The sequence below is a fragment of the Macaca mulatta genome, chromosome 1 (assembly GCF_049350105.2).
Source record: "Macaca mulatta isolate MMU2019108-1 chromosome 1, T2T-MMU8v2.0, whole genome shotgun sequence".
Taxonomy (NCBI): Eukaryota; Metazoa; Chordata; class Mammalia; order Primates; family Cercopithecidae; genus Macaca; species Macaca mulatta.
In genome coordinates, this window is record NC_133406.1 from 122,754,337 (window position 1) to 122,775,625 (window position 21,289).

The 21,289-nt window shown below is 34.9% G+C and overlaps 1 protein-coding gene across 2 annotated transcripts in view; it reads right to left on the bottom strand.

Annotated features, from left to right (window-relative positions):
* Nucleotides 1-244: 244 nt before the first annotated feature.
* MAN1A2 (mannosidase alpha class 1A member 2) overlaps nucleotides 245-21,289 on the bottom strand; it is a 160,340-nt gene continuing 139,295 nt past the window's right edge. The window contains exon 14 of one of the 2 annotated variants that reach the window (XM_028844502.2): nucleotides 245-2,746. In XM_028844502.2, the coding sequence (XP_028700335.1) occupies nucleotides 2,614-2,746 (133 nt within the window). In that variant the 3' untranslated portion in view covers nucleotides 245-2,613. 2 annotated transcript variants of the gene reach the window in all.

Here is a 21,289-nt window from a genome sequence, read left to right on the forward strand (position 1 = left end):
AGGTAAAGTGTCAGCTCTTTGAAGAGGCACCTGGAAAGGACCATTTCTGGGCTTTTTGCAGAAGGTCTTATAAATGCAATGAATATTTAACCTGAGTATTAAGGTCTAAAAAATGCAAAGAGCTGTAAAAGACAGAAGAAAGGAAAGAACATTCTTGGAAGCTAAGCATTATATGGGATAAGAATTGATCCTGAAGGAAATAATTTAAAAATCTATAACAAAAATAAAACATGACACTGGCAAGTCATTTGTAGCTGACTTTAATTGCCTTTGGTATTCAGGAGATTTAAAAAAATGGAAGTAATTTTATAAGCTCTAGTCTTTCCATCACACAGAAGGTAGGGAGTGGTAAAGAAGACCCTTCCATTGTCCCTGTCAAATTCTTTGTTTGTACCAGAACTAGCTCTGCTTGCATACTTCCCTGCCTTCTCTTAAGCTTCAGTCATCTGGGTAATACAAATAGAGCACTTGGGAGTAGGGGTTCTGTCTCCTCATTCCTTGAGAAGTTCCTGCGGAACCAAGAAGGTCCCTTTACGCTGCATTCTTCTCAACAAGGTGAAAGAGAATTCAGAGAGTTCATTGCCATCTGCACTGCCGCTCTGGGTCTTGGCCAACTCAGGTTTTTCACTTTTTCTCAGTGATTCATAAGTGGGCTTGTGCTACTTTTATGAGGAAGGCTAATTTTTTTAGAACCAAATACTTTCCCTTTTCCCTTCTACAGTTACAGTAGTATATATAACTTTCTCATTTAGAAATTTAAATGTTCAAGTAGTAAAAGATATTACAATGTCAAAACATGTGCTATAATTTAACTCTCTTAAGGACTATTGTAACTGGCCCTGCATCTTTATTTTCTATGTATACTGAAAACTTTTGCAGTGGTTATCATTTACGGATCATCAGCAGAACTGTCAAAATTAATGATTTGTGGTGTAAGATGATCAACCTTAGAAAATATTATATTAATTAATCAAGTCTTTTCCCAACTTAAAAGCTAAGTTAAAAAGAAAAGCTATCAAACAAGAAAATAAGCCTTCAGAATTCCAAGGTGGGCTTCTTGTATGAACTTTGTTTCATGAAATCTTCAAATTCAGAGTAAATATTATGCTAAACTGTTTCTAACTTTTATTAATGTCAATGGAAGATGTCTATATTAAATGAAAAGAGCAAAAAAGTATCTTGCACTGTCACATAAACTTAAGGACAGAAAATTTGTTAAGCACTAGATATTTATCTTATAGTTCCTGATAAAATTTAAGTTCTTTTTGCCGAAATATAAAGAACTAGTAGTTTATTTAAAAAGAAGTATCAATGCAAAACCTACTGATAAGATAAAAGTCCCTTAGACGTGTTCCAATTTTAGTGTAATACCACCACTCTTTTAACACTGAAAATTGTTCTGAAACTATTCTGATTCTTTGGAATTCTATAATATTCTTGGAGAAAATTAAAATACATAAAATATCTGTGAACAACTCACTCATCTGATGAGATTATAAATAAAAGATCCCCTATCCCTATTCCAGATAGAATATTTAAGAAAGTTTCACTGGGTTTGTTTTGCTTTAATAAGTTATAAAAGTAACTTATTTAGCTTATCAAGGCAAATTTAGAGCTGCCTAATAGTATAGTGAATTTTGCCAAGCCACATAAAAAAAGTTGTAAGTTGAGTGACTCTACTAACTTTATTATGAAATTAAAGTGAATAAAATTTACTTGGTAGATGTGTTGGTCTGGAAAAATAAAGTACCAACAAAACCAAGGATTGCTCTTAGAATAGGTTTCAAGGCAACAAACTGCGGCATCTTCCCACTTTCTGTCACGCTACTAACTGTAGACTGAACTACATGCAAAAAATCCCAAACCCAGGCTCGTAAGTGGTGATTATGATAAACAGCAGTTTCGATGATTCCATATGAAGAAAAAGATTTGAGTATTCTTTGTGAGATCATGGCCCCAGAGAAAATTAAACTTAACCAAGAAATTTCAATGAAATAGATTGGGATTTGAAATGGTTGCCAGTCTGGTCATCCAATGGGGAACTTGAAAATTCAGATAGGGTTAGGTACTCCTATTTCTTTTCTGAGTCTTCTTGTTACTGATACAATTATACTATTCTTTCATTCTTGTTTATTTTAGTTCATTCCATTATTAAAATGGAGAAAAAGTGATAAGCAATATGTAAATATTTGATTTGAATGCTGCTCCACTGTAGGAGGAAACAAATATATAATTGGTTCCAAAGGCCATCTTGAACTCCTGCAAGGTGCTCTATATTCTTGGCTTGCTTTCAGGAAGTCTAGCCTCCAGACTTCAGGACTCTAAAAACAATACAGTAGAAACAGGCAACATTTCTCATGTGACCACCTCATTAACGATCAAAGCACATCCAGGTCTCTGTCCTACATATACCAGAACATGTTTTGGTCAGGTATAAAATGGAATAATTTCAAAGTTGACGTATCTACAAGTTGAAAAGTCTTAGGGGGAATAGTTTCACCCTGTCATGTTGACATAGAGGTCCAGGTTTTCAAAAGCCGCCTCTCCAAACTAATTTCTGTAGTGGTCCATGTAAACAAAACACAGGTGAGAATGGTCCTTCTGGAACTGCTTTCATCGGACAGCAGGATTACCTGAAAGTGTGGTGTTGGCTAAATGTAACACAGGCAGAGGGTGAGCCTCTGTATTAAACACCCAGTGGTCTAAAGGTAAAAGGTCATCACCGGAGAACAGCAGATACAAATATCTGAAAATAAAAAGGGGAGAAATGAGCTTCAGTTAGAATTCAACAAGAACATGAAGTGAGCTCACTTATAATGGCAGAGAAAACCAGCAACCTATTTTGAGCAGCTTTGATGAAAAACATCACAGAAATAAACCTCAGTCACTCAAATGATCTAAACACAAAGACAAGAGGTTTCAGAACAGTGTATAAGAAATCCAGTAAGATGAACAACTAGACCTGCTGAAATAAAACAGTTTAAAAAAAATTCTGGCCAGGCGTGGTGAAGAGGGCAGACACCTTTGTCTTGTTCCTAATCTTAAGAGTAACGCATTCAATTTTTCAATATGATGTTAGCTGTAGGTTTTTCATATATGCCCTTATCAGGTTAAGAAGTTTCCTTCTATTCCTAGTTTGCTGAGAGTTTTTATTAGAAATGGGTGTTGGATTTTGCCAAAGACTTTTTCTGTGTCTACTGAGGTGGTCTTTTTTAGTTCATTGATTGATTTTCAAACGTTAAATCAACCCTCCACACCTGGGATATACCCATTTAGTCATAACGTATTATCTATTTAATTTGTTGTTTGATTTGTCAAAATCTTGTTTAGTTCTATCTATGTTCAGGAGGAATATTTGTTCTGATGAGGACTCTGCTGTCATTCATTTTTCTTCTATAAGTTATTGGGGTACAGGTGGCATTTGGTTACATGAGTAAGTTCTTTACTGGTGATTTGAGAGATTTTGGTGCACTCATAACCTCAGCAGTACATACTGCCTCATATTTGTAGTCTTTTATCCCTCGCCACCCTCCCACTCTTCCCCCAAAGTCCCCAAAGTCCACTGCTCATGCCTTTGTGTCCTCATAGCTTAGCTCCCACATATCAGTGAGAACATACGATGTTTGGTTTTTCCATTCCTGATTTACTTCCCCTAAAATAATAGTTTCCAATCTCATCCAGGTCACTGCAAATGCTGTTAATTGGTTCCTTTTTATAGCTGAGTAGTATTCCATCATATAAATATACCACAGTTTCTTTATCCACTCATTGATTAATGGGCATTTGGGTTGGTTCCATGATTTTACAATTGTGAACTGTGCTGCTATAAACATGCGTGTACAAGTATCTTTTATGTATAAAGACTTCTTTTCCTCTGGGTAGATACCCACTATGGGATTGCTGGATCAAATGGTAGTTCTACTTTTAGAAGTTAATTAGTTCTTTAAGGAATCTCCACACTGTTTTCCATAGTGGTTGTGCTAGTTTACATTCCCACCAGTAGTGCAGAAGTGTTCCCTGATCACTGCATCCATGCCCACATACAGTATTTTTTTATTTTTTTTGATTATGGCCATTCTTGCAGGTGTAAGGTGGTATCACAATGTGGTTTTGATTTGTATTTCCCTGATCATTAGTGATGTTGAGCATTTTTTCATGTTTGTGGGCCACTTGGACATCTTCTTCTGAGAACTGTATATTCATGTCCTTAGCCCACTTTCTGATGAAATTGTTTCTTACTGATTTGAGTTTGGTGCAGATTCTGGATATTAGTCCTCTGTCAGATGTATAGATTGTTAAGATTTTGTCCCGCTCTGTGGGTTGTCTGTTTACTCTGCTGACTGTTCCTTTTGCCGTGCAAAAGCTCTTTAGTTTAATTAAGTCCCAGCTATTTATATTTGTTTTTGTTGCATTCGCTTTTGGGTTCTTGGTCATGAAATCTTTGCCTAAGTCAATGTCTAGAAGGGTTTTTCCAATGTTATCTTCTAGAATTTTTATCGTTTCAGGTGTGAAAGTCCTTAATCCATCTTGAGTTGATTTTTGTATAAAGTGAGAGATGAGGATCCAGTTTCGTTCTTCTACATGTGGCTAGCCAATTATTACAGCACCATTTGTTGAAAAGATGTCTTTTCCCCACTTTATATTTTTGTTTGCTTTATCAAAGATCAGTTGGCTGTAACTATTTGGCTTTATTTCTGGTCTGTTCTGTTCCATTGGTCTATGTGCCTATTTTTATACCAGTACCATGCTGTTTTGGTGACTACGGCCTGAGGTATAGTCTGAAAGCAGGTAGTGTGATGCCTCCAGATTTGTTATTTTTGCTTAGTCTTGCTTTGGCTATATGGGCTCTTTTTTCGTTCCATATGAATTTTAGGATGTTTTTTCTAGTTCTGTGAAGAATGATGGTGGTATTTTGATGGGAATTGCATTGAATTTGTAGATTGCTTTTGGCAGTATGGTCATTTTCACAATATTCATTATACCCATCCATAAGCATGGGATATGTTTCTATCTGTTTGGGTTGTCTGTGACTTCTCTCAGCATGTTTTGTAGTTTTCCTTGTAAAAAGTCTTTTGCCTCCTTGGTTAGGTATATTCCTAAGTGTTTTATTTTATTTCATTTTTTGCAGCTATTGTAAAGGGGGCTGAGTTCTTGATTTGATTCTCCACTTGGTCACTGTTGTTGTATAGAAGAGCTACTGATTTGTGTACATTAATTTTGTATCTGGAAACTTTGCTGAATTATTTTATCAGTTCTAGGAGCTTTTTCTGGAGGAGTCTTTAGGGTTTTCAAGGTAAATGATCATATCATCAGCAAACAGTGACAGTTTGACTTCCTCTTTATCAATTTATATGCCCTTTCTTTCTCTTGTCTGATTGCTCTGGCTAAGAGTTCCAGAACTATGTTGAAGAGGAGTGGTGAGAGTGGGCATCCTTGTCTTGTTCCAGTTCTCAGAGGCAATGCTTTTCAACTTTTCCTCATTCAGTATTATGTTTGCTGTGGGTTTGTCACAGATGGCTTTTATTACATTGAGGTATGTCCCTTGTAGGCCGATTTTGCTGAGAGTTTTAATCATAAAGGGATGCTGGATTTTGCCAAATGCTGAATCTACTGAGATGATCATGTGATTTTTAGTTCTGTTTACGTAGGGTATCACATTTATTGACTTGCATATGTTAAACCATCCCTGCATCCCTTGTATGAAACCCACTTGATCATGAGGGATTATCTTTCTGATATGTTGTTGGATTCCGTTAGCTAGTATTTTGTAAAGGATTTTAGCATCTAGGTTCATCAAGAATATCAGTCTGTAGTTTTCTTTTTTGGATATGTCCTTTCCTGGTTTTGCTATTAGGGTGATGCTGGCTTCATAGAATGAATTAGGGAGGGTTACTTCTACAATAGTGTCAAAGGATTGGTACCAATTCTTCTTTGAATGTCTGATATAATTCTGCTGTGAATCCATCTGTTCCTGGACTTTTTTTTGTTGGTAATTTTAAAATTACCATTGCAATCTCTCTGCTTCACTATTGGTCTGTTCAGGGTATCTAATTCTTCCTGATTTAAGCTAGGAGGGTTGTATTTTTCCATGAATTTATCCACCTCTTCTAGGTTTTCTAGTTTATGTGTAAAGGTGTTCATAGCAGCCTTGAATGATGTTTTGTATTTCAGTGGTGTCAGTTGTAATATCTCCTGTTTTGTTTCTTAATGAGATTAACTGAATTTTCTTTCTTTTCTTGGTTAATCTTGCTAACAGTCTATCAATTTTATCTTCTCAAAGAACCAGCTTTTTGTTTCATTCATCTTTTGCATTTTTTTTTTGTTTGTTTCAATTTCATTTAGTTCTGCTCTGATCTTGGTTATTTCCTTTCTTCTGCTAGGTTTGAGTTTGGTTTGTTCTTGTTTCTCCAGTTCTTTGAGGTGTGATCTTAGAATGTCAGTTAGCGCTCTTTCGGTCTTTCTGATGTAGGCATTTAGGGCTGTGAACTTTCCTCTTAGCACTGCCTTTGCTGTATCCCAGAGGTTTTGATAGGCTGTGTCATTACTGTCATTCAATTTGAAGAATTTTTTAATTTCCATCTTGATTTCGTTTTTGACTCAATGCTCATTCAGGAGCAGGTTATTTAATTTCTATGTATTTGCATGTTTTTGAAGGTTCCTTTTGGAGTTGCTTTCCAGTTTAATTCCACTGTGGTCTGAGAGAAGGCTTGATATAATTTCAGATTTCTTAAACTTATTAAGGCTCGTTTTATGGCTTATCATATGGTCCATCTTGGAGAAAGTTCCATGTGCTGTTGAATAGAATGTGTATTCTGCAGTTGTTGGATGGAATGTTCTGTATATATCTGTTAAGTCTATTTATTCCAGGGTATAGCTTAAATCCATTGTTTCTTTGTTGACTTTCTGTCTTGTTGACCTGTCTAGTGCTGTCAGTAGAGTACTGAAGTCCCCTGTTATTGTTGTGTTGCTGTCTATCTGATTTCTTAGGTCTATCAGTAATTGTTTTATAAGTTTGGGAGCTCCAGTGTTAGGTGCATATGTGTTTAGGACTGTGATATTTTCCTGTTGGACAAGACCTTTTATCATTATATAATGTCCCTCTGTCTCTTTTGACTGCTGTTGTTTTAAAGTTTAAAGTAACCGTCATTCTTTTTAAAAATTTTTTCTTTACTTTTTTTTTTAATCAATTTTACTTTCTTCTGCTAATATTTTTACAGAATGGTTTCACCTCATAAAAGATGTGGGCCATCCATAACATTTCATCATAAAAGAAAACATATACCATTCAAAATATACTACATCCCTTTCTGCTACCACATTTTTATTAGTGAATATGTACTTATAAAAGGGATTTGAACAGTGATTTTCCAAGAATAATGTGAAAAGTAAAAATAGTTTTATCTTTTCTCCAGTATTCATTGCCAAAGTATATGTGCTGCTAAATAACAAGTTTTCTTTTATTCTTAGATAGTTCATATTGGCACTTTTTGGGTTTTTTTAAATTATGCATTTTCACTGGGTAATCAGATGGGCTTCTTCATAATAGGTTTTTGTCATGTTTTATAGTAAACTCTTGCTTTTTCAGAATTTGAAGTCAATCTTCAGCAGCAAATATTTTTATTTTTATGAAATTCATGAGCTGTCATGATACAAAGATCCTCTGCAAAATTACTTTAAGTCTTTCAATTTCCTACATTGACGGTTTAAAATTTTGTGGCTTATTCTTGTTGCCATTTTTATATTTGCTCCTTTTTACCTAATTTGTCTTTCTCCTCTGGTTGCTTTAAATATTTTTTTTTCTTTACCCCTGGTTTTGATCAATTTGATTATGATGTGTCTTGGTGGAGTTTTCTTCATTCATGTTTCTTGTGCTTGGAGTTTGTTTAGCTTCTTGGATCTGTGGGTGTATAGTTTACATCAAGTTTGGAAAGATTTTTGCCATTATTTCTTTTAAAAAAGGGTTTCTTTGGGGTCCACCTTCTTGTGTCTTCTTTGGAGATTCTAATTTCATGTATTTTACACCACTGTAAGTTGTCTCATAGTTCACTGATATCTATTTTTATAAGATTCTTATTTTTTGCTCTTGTTTTATTTTGGATAGTTTCATTGCTAAGTCTTCAAGTTCACTGATTTTTACTTCTGCAATGTCTAACATGCTAATAATCTCATCTGGTATAATTTTCAACTCAAACATTACAGTTTTCGTTTAGAGAAGTTTGATTTGGGTTTTTGTATCTTCTAGGTCTTTACTTAACTTTTTGAATAGAGGGAACACAGTTATCATAAATATTTTAATTGTCATTGTCTACTAATTCTAACATCTTTATCAGTTCTAAGTTGGTTTTATTTTCATAATTATTGATCACATTGTACTGCCTCTTGGTAAACTTTGACTAGATGCTAGACATTATGGATTTTACATTGTTACATGGTAGTTATTTTTATATTCCTTTATATAAATCTTCAGTTTTGTTCAGGGATGTAGTTATATCACTTAGAAACAGTTTGATCCTTTCAGGTCTTGCTTTCATTATTTGCTACATAGGTCCAAAGCAGCTGGTTATTCCCCACTATTCAGGCAGAACCTTCCTGAGTACTCGCTCTACCCAGTGCCACTTGAATTATGAATTTTTCCAGTCTGGTTGCTAGTAACAGGCACTGTTCCTGCAACCCTACATGGCCCTACGTGAGTGCCAGAAACTGCTGCCTTTAATCTTCTAGGATGATTATTTCCCTCACCTCAGGTAGGTTCTTCACATGCATGTGATGATCAGCACTCTGCTGAATGCTCCAGTGGGTTCCCCTGGTTAATTCTCTCTGCAGCTCTCTCCTCTCTGGCACTGTCCTGTGAATTCTAGCTATCTTAGTTTCCCCACACTCACAGCTTCATTTCCTTAGGGAGTGCGCTGGGCTTTGTCTCAAGTCCCCTCCCTGTACCATGTCCTGGAAACTCTATCAAGACCATCAGCTGGGGCAATCACAGGGCTCACTTCATTTGTTTCCTATCTCTCAGAGATTACTGTCCTTCCTTGCCTCCCATCTGGTGTTTCAAAACCATTGTTTCATATATATTTTGCCATTTATTTCGGGCAGAAGGTTAAATCTGGTTCCATCTTTAGAGAAAGCAGAAGTTCCACTCATCCATTTTGAAAGACTGTGTCAAACAATTTGCTGAATGACATGTAATTATGTTCATGGAATCCCCTACCCTCATGTCTATCATTAATCCAACCCAAAAAGAACATTAGATGGTCCAGCAAGAACTTGCTTTTAGAAATCCTTTCTGATTCTTCATGATGACTAGTTCCTTTCTGTCTTCATACCATGACTTCCTAGAATTTTGTGAAAATGGACATTAAATACATCTATATTTTCTTCAGTACAACTGCATTTGTAGCAGTAATTTAACAAGTTACTTTTCTTTCTTTGGGGTTCTAGTTTCATCTTAGCCATAATTGTTTACCTGGAATATAATTTGTTATTTTAAATTACTGCAAGAATCCAAATAAATTATATACCAAGGTACTATTCAAATGCGATTTTGCAATCAATATTAACATTTTAGGAATAATGGAGGGAAACAGTGGGATAGGAGAAAGATAATTTTAAAGAAGGGAAAAGTTGGACTGAAGGGGTTAGAGGAGAGGAGGTTGGAGTTAAAGTATGAGTGCTTTGCATTTTATCTTATAATTCCCTTTTTAGCATGCCATTGCTTTCCTTATTTTTTTTATTGTGGTAATAAACACATGACATAAAGTTTACAATCTTAACCATTTTTCAGCATATAGTTCAGTAGTGTTAAGTATATTCACGCTGTTCTTTGCAAAACTAAAACTAATTTCCATCCCCCTCCCGAAGTCCCTGGTAACCACCATTCTACTATGCTTCCATAAATGTGACTACTTTAGGGACCTCATAGAAGTGGAATCACCCCATATTTGTCTGACTTATTTCACTTAGCATAATGTCCTCAAGGGTCATCCATGCTGCTTCCCTGATTTTGATTCTAGAACTCTATTTCCTACTACTTCTCCTAGTGAATGTACTTTAGTCGGTCTAGTTTCTTTAGCGTTTTTTAAAAGTGTTTTTTCAGGCTGAATCCTTCTTTTCACAAAGCTACTTTCTGTTTTACCTCACCTATTAACATCTTACTAATTCAGCATCATTTTAGTCTTTCTTCATGACTACTCTAGCCTGCACCAAAATTTCCTTCTCTGAATTTCTAAAACATTTATTTTCTATTTAGCACCAAATACAGTTGTCCCTCAGTATCTATGGGGGATTGGTTCCAGAACCTCTCGCAGATACAAAAATCCTTAAATGCTCAAATCCTTGATATCAAATGGTATCATATATTCATATAACCAATGCATATGCTGCCATACACTTTAAATCTATGTAAATAGTTGCTATATTATATTGCCTAGGGAATAATGACAAGAAAAAGGTCTACACATGCTCAATACAGATGCAAGTTTTAAAAACCTGTATCTTCAATCCACGGTTGCTTGAATCCATGAACCCATGGATATGGAGGGCCAACTGCATATACTTCGTACTTTTATTAAATTTGTCCATGCCTAAAGGTAAGAGATTTCTAAACTAGACTCCAAGCTCTTTACGGGTGGAGTATATGTTTCATATACTTTAATTCTCAAATAACACAACTCTGAGAAAGTAGGTATTTAATAAGTACATATTGATTTGACTTAGCTTTTCTCCAGGAGTAAGTGAGCAGAAAACAGTAGAATAGGGGACTTGGTGTTACTCTTTTCATCCAGCTGGAAAAATAGTTCTCTCATGGTAGGAGGCTAACTTCAAGATCCAGTTACAGATAAGATAAAAGATAAACGAAAGGAAACAGTGGCTTTGTTTTTCAGTCTTCTCTAACTTTTTTTCCCCCTCATCTGAGAATCCTCACCCTCAATGATCCCACTGATTCTCTCCCTCTCCAAAATATATTTCTTAGCACTTTTGCTTAGAAATTAAAAAATTGCACTACTACTGATGTTTTATGGACAAAGCCACTATCAGAATTGTCTTTGAACTTACTTCAAAACCTTGCTCAGGGAATTTGCTTTAATCGTCTGATAGCTAGCTAACTATGCATTCATTTGCTTATACTGAGAATAACTTCATAAGCAAATGAAGATAACAGTAGCAGTAAAAAAGAGAATTAAAACTATGAGGGGATACGACAATAACATTAGTACCAATACCTATTCTGGATAATTTACTAGTTTTCCCCTCCCTTTGGCCCCCAATATTTTATAAAACTTTCTTACTTTTCTTTGAGATGGAGTCCTGCTCTGTTGCCCAGGCTGGAATGCAGTGGCACGATCTCGGCTCACTGCAACCTGTGCCTTCCAGGTTCAAACGATTCTCCTGTCTCAGCCTCCTAAGTAGCTGAGATTACAGCTGTGTGCCACCATGCCCGACTAATTTTTGTATTTTTAGTAGAGACGGGTTTTCACCATGTTGGCCAGGCTGGTGTCAAACTCCTGAACTCAGGTGACCTACCCGCCTCAGCCTCCCAAACTGCTGGGATTACAGGCATGAGCCACCATGCCCAGCCTGTAAAACTTTCAAACATAGAAATGTTGAAAGAATTTTACAGTGAAGTGCACATATACTTACCTCCTAGAGGTAAATTGGTATCACAAATTGGTATCAAGTTGGTATCACAAATCTATTACTCTATTCATTTACTACTAGCTTTCTTTACAATACGACAATACATTCCTTTAGAAAAAGTAGCTAAGTTAGCAAACCAAACTAAGAATCAAGAATAACTTGCTTACTAAAATTGTCTGCAAAGGAAGAACTAGAAGACAATGGCATTTTTTAAAAACCAGGACAAACTTAGGGCAATAAACTGCAGGCAACAATATTTACCTGAGTTTTGAGAGAGAAAAATTGTTGCCACAAATTTTAGCTCCTACGTTTCTGATTTTCGAAGCACTAGATTAAAAACATTTAGAATTTTAATAAATAGCAAATTATTTTATAATATTTATTTAATAACAGCAAATTAGATGAAATTACTTTTAACGGATGAATTTGAAAATTACTGGAAAGAAAAATTAAGAGCAAGATTAAGTGTAGTCAAATGGTAAACAATTCTTTTTTTCTGATTCCTTTCAAAAACATATGATTAATGGACCATCAAAAAGTGAATGGACAAATAAAATGTGGTATATCCAAACAAGAGCATAATACTCATTAATACAAAGGAATGAACTATTGATAAATGCAAAATGGATTAACCTAAAAAGCAGTATGCAATAAAAGCCAGACATAAATGTTATTGTGGTAAAAGCCACGTAACAAAATATTTACCAACCATTTTAAAGTGTACAGTTCAGTAGTGTTGAGTATATTCACATTGTTCACTTTGTAAAACTCAAACTCTATACCCCTTAAACAATGATTATCCTTTACCTCTTCCCTAATACTGCATGAATCAAATTATATTAAATTCTACAAGCAGCAACCTATAGTGACAGAAAGTAGGTAAGAATTTGGGGGTGGGTAGAACTGACTGCCAAATTAGAATGGAAATGTTCCATGTATCAACTAAGGCTGACGTTTACCCAGGCTTAAACATTTGCCAAAATGCAATAAACTGTACACTTAAGATATTTCAATAAAGCTGATTTTAAAAGTTTTTAAAAAAAGACTAATGAACAAGGATGGAAAAGGATAGCCTTATTGTGTGTTACTGCTATATAAGTAAAATTTGGGTTGTAGCTCCCTCTACTGTAGCAAAAGAAATTGGCAAAGAAATTGGCAAGCATATTTCAAAGATTAAACTTTTGAAACTGGAAAAATGCTTATATTAAATAGTACAAGTGAAATTCACTCTGTGTGTTCTTACGCGTGCACGCACATGCGTGTGTGTGTGTGTCCCAGTGCCTAATGTTTAGATTGCACTGTGACAGGACATAGGAGGCACTTAAAAATGTGAAGACCACGGTTCTCGTCTTCCAGTATATCTATTTGAAGAGACTGAACTACAAAAATATAGCAGTTAAGCAAAGACTTGCCCACCTGACTTTATGCTAGGTTCTCTGCCAGTATAGTTAATTTCTTAATCCCTAATTGCCTCCATAAATGTTTTACTGGGTCACAGATATCAGTGGTTCTCAAAGTGTCATCCCCCAGACCAGCAGGATCAGCATCACCTGGGAACTTGTTAAAAATGCAAATTCTTAGGCCTCACTCTAGACCTATTAAGCAGAAACTCTGTCCAGAGCCCAGCATACCCCGTTTTAAGAGGCTTCCAGGTGATTCTGATACACGACGATTCTCAGGTTTGAGAACCACTTTTCTAGGTTACCAACTTTGTGTTACTTCTAACAACAGTTAGTTTGTACTGTTTCTGCTTTTCTCCTTTATGTGGGCACCTGAACCTTTGACTCTCTACTGAAAACAAATCCATAGCCCTGACATCCTCAGCTTTCACATTTTTCCTTGGGTCCCTTCTTCTTGCTTTATCAATTCTTTTACTCATTATCAGCTACCTCCTAACACTAAGTGAATTCTCAGATCAAGCTCTAAGCCCCAACCAGAAAATAAAGTAGGTCTATTATTCTCTTCTCTTTCTCCCTCCTACTCTTATTATATACAAGATCTTATAACATTGCTGGGGTTTTTTAGCTGTCTCCTTTGAAATCAAATGATTCAATCCTTTATTCAGCAAACATTTAATGCTGAAATACATATTATATGTGTGGCCCTACTGTAGATACTGGGGATAAAACAATAACCCAAATATATAAAAATACTGTAAACTCTTCACGTACTTTGTATTCTAATTGGGGAATGCTTATGAAAATTATGTGCTGTGTTGGAAGACAGGTGCTATGATGAAAAGTAAAGCAGGGAAAAATAAAAGGGAGTAAGGGAACAATTTGAAATTGTATACAGGATGATCAAGTAATGCCTTAAACAGAACTGATAAAATGATATAATTAAAAACTAAAGAGTGATCAGAGTAAAGATGCAAATAGCCAACTTCTTTTCTTGCCTAACAGACTAAAAATTCATCAACAAAATCAATACCTATTTACTCAGTGCCTCATGTGCTAGGTGCTAGGGAGATCATAATAGTTAAAAGAAGAAGTCCTAACAGCTATGAAGCTTACATTCTACTGGAAGAAGATAGATTTAAAAAAAAAAAAAATCTAAGCTGAGCGTGATGACTCACACCTGTAATCCCAGCACTTTGGAGGCTAAGGCAATAGGACTGCTTGAGCTGAGCACTTCAAGACCAACCTGGGCAACATAGCAAGACCCGCATTTCTACCAGACAAGAACAACACATACCTATGTCAGATGGGGATATGGTTTGGTTCCGTGTCCCACCCAAATCTCATCTCGAATTGTAATCCCCATAATCCCCATATGTAGAGGGAGGGACATGGTGGGAGGTGACTAGATCATGGGGGTGGTTTCCCCCATATTGTTCTTGTGATAATGAGTGAGTTCTCATGAGATCTGATGGTTTTATAAGTGTTTGACAGTTCCTCCTTCACATGCTCTCTCTTTCCTGCCACCACGTAAGATATGTCTGCCTCCCCTTCTGCCACGATTTGTTTCCGGAGGCTTCCCCACTTATGCAGAACTGTGAGTCAATTAAACCTCTTTTCTTTATAAATTACCCAGTCTTGGGCAGTTCTTTATAGCAGTGTGAGAATGGACCAATACAGATGATGACAGTGTTACAAAGAAAAATAAAGGAGGACGAGGACAGAGAATAATGAAGTGTTCGGATAATACACATAGAGCATATTTTTACAGGCAGGCACTCAAAACAGCATAATTACAAGTTAAGGAGAGACTGAATGAAATTTTTAGGATATAAGTTCTTTTATGTCAGGATTATTCTATTATATTCACTGATATAGCCCTAGCATACAAAACAGCTGGCACACATCAGGTATTTAACAACAAACATTTGTTGGATAGATCATCTCATATATTACATGTATTGTCTATATATTTTAATCACTATTTACTTAGTAGAAAAAGAGCTCACATCTTGATAAAGAACAAAGAGGTGGAATTAAGGATTCCAAAAAGCAATAGTTTAAAAGGATGAGCAAACACTGAAACTTTCATTCCATTTACTTCCTGAGAATCTGATTGTTTGACTTTTCATCTATTTTCTTAACCTACAGAAAACAAGTTTTAAGTGATTTACTCTGTTGTCTAAGATTTACTTAAAACAAAAGGTTTGTTCATTCAAATCTTACTACAAACTATCAGGTACTGCCTAAATGTTTCCATACTTCTCAGAATACCCATCTGATTTTAACCATTTCTAATTACTTAATTTTCTAAAACTCTCTGAGTTTTCTGAAGAGTTAGCTCTCTCAGCATATTTTGCTTAATTATGTTATATCAAATGCACATGCCATTGCCCTAGCCATCCATTTTACTTCTAGGAATCTAACTAACATTTATCTTCACACAGGGAGCAGAGATATAAGTAAAAGGATATTCACTGCAGCACTGTTTATAAGAGCAAAAAAACAGAACCAACCTCTATATCTAACAATAGGGTACTGATCGAACAAATTATAAAACATTCCTCAGTGGATTTACATATGCCAATATGGAAACCTTTCCTAGATAAAAAGATGAAAATGCAAGTTTCAGAATAATAGGTATATATAATCTTACATATGGAGAAAAAAGGGTAAAGGATATATATTATATATATTTTTATATGTTTGCATATACCCAGAAAATTTCCAGAAGGCTGTATCAAGAACTATTTAATAAGTATTCTCTTTGGGAAGTGAGACTGGATATGAGGCACAAAGAAACTTATTTTTTTTTTTTTGGTCATTTCTTCAGTTCTATACTATTTAACTCATTTTGCAATATCCACATACTATTTTTATAATTCAAAAAAGCTGTATTAAAAACAACCTGATTTTTTAGGAGCTACACACTGTAATAGAGCTACACATTATAGTGTCTACACAACTGATTTTAATATGACAAGTGCTATGCTGTTATGTATATACAGCTCTACAAACATGTTGATTGCATGCATGCTTGTTCTAACTCAAAACCCTAAACTAAAGCACTGAGGATATTAATATTTCATATAGACTATCAGGACAAATGAAGTACTGATAATACACACTTAAGGATATTTTCAGAATATATTTCCAAGTGGGGGCGCGGGCCACGGGTAGACCCTGCTTCCTTAACAACAACAACGAAAAAGAATATACTTCCAGTGTACTCTCACTTAAGAGTGTTTGAAAGTGACTAGATTCTTACATCCTTGCCAACACCAGAACACAAACTTTTAAATCTTAAGCAGCGTGATAGTAAATAAAACATAGTATCTGATCTATTATTTCATTCATTTCTTACAAGTGGATCAAGCATTCTTCACGTGTTTATAGCCATTTCTTTTCTAAGAACTGCTACTACCTTTTTTAGTAGGCTTAGTATTTTTTCTTAATTTCTAATTTTAAGAAATATTTTCCCAGTGTGCCATCTGTCTTTTACTTTATTTAGTGCTCTTTTTTTTGTACAGATGTTTTTATTTTTATGTAATTAAATTTTCAATCTTTTCTTTAATGATTTCTGGGTTTTGAATCACGCCATCTTCATCCCCAGGATTGGAAAAAATTTCCAATTGTTTCATGATTTTATTTCTCTTTTTAATATTTAAAGTTTTGCTCTACAGAAAATTAGTTTTGGTACTTAGCAGGAATCCAGCCTTCCTATTTTTTTGAAAATAGAGTATGTTTAAAGATGTTTTTAAATATTTACAGAGGCAAAAACAAAAAGTATTTTAAAAACTAAAATAACTTCAATTAAGCTAAATTACAGTTCACATTTTGATATTGTTGAAATACTATTACCATGTTCATCTATGTGTTACATATGCACATGTGGACTTAATAGCCCACTTAATATTATACTGTGAAAAGTCTATAAAAATGCAATTGTTTTGGCTTCGTGATACTATTGTGGATATGCCATAATTTATTTAACCATTCAGCTATTATTGAACAAATAATGACTCTTATTTTTATAACAGCAATAAACATCTTTGTACATGAGTCTTTGTTCATAATTCTGGTTATTTAAGATTATTGACATATTCTTATATAGCTTTCCAGAATTTTACTACTATATTCAAAGTCTGAATTTCAAGAGATAGGGAAGGAAAAAGCACACAAGCAAGAGACACAATTTCTGCCCCAGAGACTTTGATACCAGTGAAAGTAGACATACTGTGGTGATAAATTTGATCTTAATTTTATGCTATTTCTCTTTCCTTTAATAACAAATTTGTTAAGAAGACTATGTTTCCAACTAACCTGTGATTTCTGAGCTGCCTAATGCCTAATATATATGAACTCAGAAAAAAATGGTTGAGGCCGGGCGCGGTGGCTCAAGCCTGTAATCCCAGCACTTTGGGAGGCCGAGACGGGCGGATCACGAGGTCAGGAGTTCGAGACCATCCTGGCTAACACAGTGAAACCCCATCTCTACTAAAAAATACAAAAAACTAGCCGGGCGAGGTGGCGGGCGCCTGTAGTCCCGGCTACTCGGGAGGCTGAGGCAGGAGAATGGCGTAAAAACCCGGGAGGCAGAGCTTGCAGTGAGCTGAGATCCGGCCACTGCACTCCAGCCTGGGCGACACAGCGAGACTCCGTCTCAAAAAAAAAAAAAAAAAAAAAAATGGTTGAAATGTATCCTTAAAATGTATACTTCTCTCAGTTTATCAGATCTTCAAATAAATGTGAAACAGAATTGAGGTAAGATGTAATGAAAATCTAATTCAATCAAAGATCTAGGTGAATGGGTGTAGACACTAAGGTACATACATAAAATAATACATTCCTTCAAAGTTTTTGGTAAGAGGCTTATGACAGTAAATGGTATAAAGTGATAGAACTATAGAGAATCCATGTGGGAGACATTCATTAAACAATTCAAGTGCTGCTGCTAGAGAACTGCTCCTAGGAGTCTTGGTGTTCTATCTGCTACTTTCCTCGCAATTCTTTCAGCTTAAGAGACTTTTGACCAACTGCTATTTCACGGAAACTAATGAATAAGACAATCCTTGGAGGGACAAAAGCCATTATCAAAGAACATACTTCTCTTTCTTGCAGCTGAAGAGAGGGGGCAGTAATACCATTTAGCTCTTCTTACAAAACAATCAAGACTCCAACCAAGTGTCTTTAAACAAGTTCATATGTTAACTAAAAGCTATTCATGGCTTTTCCTTTCTTGCACGACTCCTCCCGTTATTTAAAAAGCAAGCTGACTTGTATTTATTAGTGATAATGCACCTAAAATCTTCAACAACTGTCTAAATCTCATCTCAAAATATTCAGATATAAACAGTCTATAAATTTAATCTTGAAGAAATTTCTCTAGAGCCTCTGTCCTCCTCAAACTCAATATATCACTCCCTTAATCTTCCTTTCACTTCTTCCCTGTATGCATGTCTTTTTTGGTTTATATCCAGTTTTCATGGCGCATACCCTCCAAAAACTTACTGAGAAAGAGGATTGGAAGTGGATTTTTGATACCTTATGTGGCTAAAAACCCAGAATTCTAAGTTGGAATTAATTTTCTCTCATGAATCAACTGCTCCAATGCTTCTAGCTTTCATGACTGTTCTTGAGAAGTTTGAAGCCACCCTGAATCCATATCGATGAGACTTTATTCTACTCTCTCTCCCTGTGGAAGCTGAGATCTTTCCTTTACCCCAGGGGTTTTGAAATTCAACGTGCTGTGCCTTGGTGTGGGTCTGTTTTCATCTTCTATGCTGGGATCTTGATGGTTTCCTTCAAGCTGGAAACATACCCTTCTATTTTTGGATATTTTCTTAAATTACCTTGTTATATTCATATTTTAAACTTTAAAAGTCAAAGTATAACATACATATACAAACATGCCAAATCTTACATGTTATAGTTCAATAAACATTTCTAAGTTAATACTGTTTATTAATATTTAAAAGGCACTAACATGCTGATTAGAAACTGTAGTCAGGTTGGCACTGGAAACTTTAATATTAACTCTGATTCTTCCTTCTTACTGAATCTCCTTATATAAAATCAGATATTCAGGTTTGTCAATTCTACCTTTAGAGCTCTCATCTCATTCTTAATATGCCATGGTCTACCTTACAGCTATTCCCCTGCATACCAGTTCTGCCTTCAAGTCTGGCTCAAATGCTACTACTTCCAGGAAATCTTCCCTTGTTTTCCAGGTTAAGCAAACTCTCTTCTCTAAAAGACTTCTGCATTTTGTTAATATTTCTCTTATACACTTAATGTATTTGAAATTTGTTGTATATATTGCATGTGTTTTATTTCCTGTACTAGAGTATAAGAGTTTTTGAACCTTTGAAGGAATCGATCTCTGACCTTCCTTATTACATAGGTTTTGTTATGCCATCAGTATATATGCTAGATAAATATTAATAAATGAAGAAAGGACTATTAAGGGAAACAAAAAAAAGTAGGAGACATGGCCTCTTCTGGGGAAAAAGCTATAGCAATAACTAATCCATAGTATAGCACCTATGACAACATGTAAAAGGTAAAATGACCCTCAACTTAGGTCAAGAATACAGGCTTTTTCATTTAACTTTGCCACTGCCGTGACGATCAGTTTCCATCTCTGGTAGCTAAAACACATTGATTGTTGCCTTTTAATGAATTCCCAATAAATTCCCACCATTTGGTAGAATATACAGTCTTAAATTGACAGCTTCTGACAAAGCCTATTTAAATTAACTGATCTTTGAGAAATATTTAAGGGATCATACTTATCTTCATTCCTCTATAAAGTTTTAAGCTCTATTTTTACAATAAGACTACAGCTACATTAATTTACATCTTCACAGAAATGACTTTATTCAATTGTATTTTTACATCAGTTTTTATAAAGAGTAAATCAGATTGAGTGTTTTTGTATCTTCTCTAAGATCACTGTTTCAAACAAAATAAATATTTTCAAAATATTTACCATTACCATTATGTATTAGGTCGAACTGTATTAAATTGCCAATATTCAAATTACCCTTTTTAAAAGGGTAATTTCATATGGTTCACTTAATAGCTCAATATTTTCATAGAGTTATCCAATTTAAGTCATTTTATAATTTAGCAACATAAAAAATTCTGTCTCATTTGTCAAAGTAATATGCTCCCTCAACTCCCAAAAATGATAATGACACTGCGCAGAATGATTCCTTTTTGCTTTTGCTGCCAGGAAGTGCAATGCTGAACGTACTGCTCAACTGTGACAATTTTCTTAGCCTAGGTGATGTTATAATTAATTGTATGTTTCTTTTTGTTTCACCTTTTTCACTTTTATTGCTCTAAATGTATGTTTTTTTAAAGGCAAAAATTGTAGCAAACATCTATCTATCTATCTATCTATCTATCTATCTATCTATCTATCTATCTATCTGTCTGTCTGTCTGACTGGTTACCTAGCGTACTGTTGTGTTGAGAAGAATTCTGCCTGAACTTGGCAAGGAAAAGTACCAAGATTAACTGGTGATATTCCATATAGGTACTCAAAGGGGATGAGGCAGCATACCATCTATTTCCAGCCCTATGCCGTGTACTAAAGTGCTAAAGTTTGTAGTGATGAGAGATTTGAGAATTAATTATGAAAGCCAGTCTGCAAGAGGTGAAATATGAACTGAAATTAGAAATGAGAGGCATTAATTGATAGAAAGGATAAAGGCATTCCTGCCAGAAGCAATTAAATATAAAATAGACAAATGCAACAGAACAAACTTTATATATATGTAAATATTTGAATGTACATTAGGTTGGTTTAAGAATAGAATCTAGGATTAAAAGATATTCACACAGTCTCAAAATTATCACTCCACAGATAGGTTATTAATTACAAAAAGAAAAAAGATTGTTTACATGACAATAATCAAGTATAACCTATGCTCAAACCTAAACTCACCAATAATGGGCTAAACTGCTATGTGTCTCTTTAAGGGATGCAATGATAAGAACACAGATCAATATAATATTCATGCTGAAAATGTTTAACCTAAATCTGATCATGAGAAACAATTAGAAAAAAAATCTAAAATGGGGAACATTCCTCAAAGCAACTAGCCTGAATACTTTGAAAATGTCAATTTCATAAAAGATAAAAGAAAAACAGGAAAACTGCACTGAAGGAGACTAAAGAGACATGACAACCAAAAGTAACAAATGATCCCGTACTGGATCCTGAATTGGCATTAAACAAAAAAAAAAGT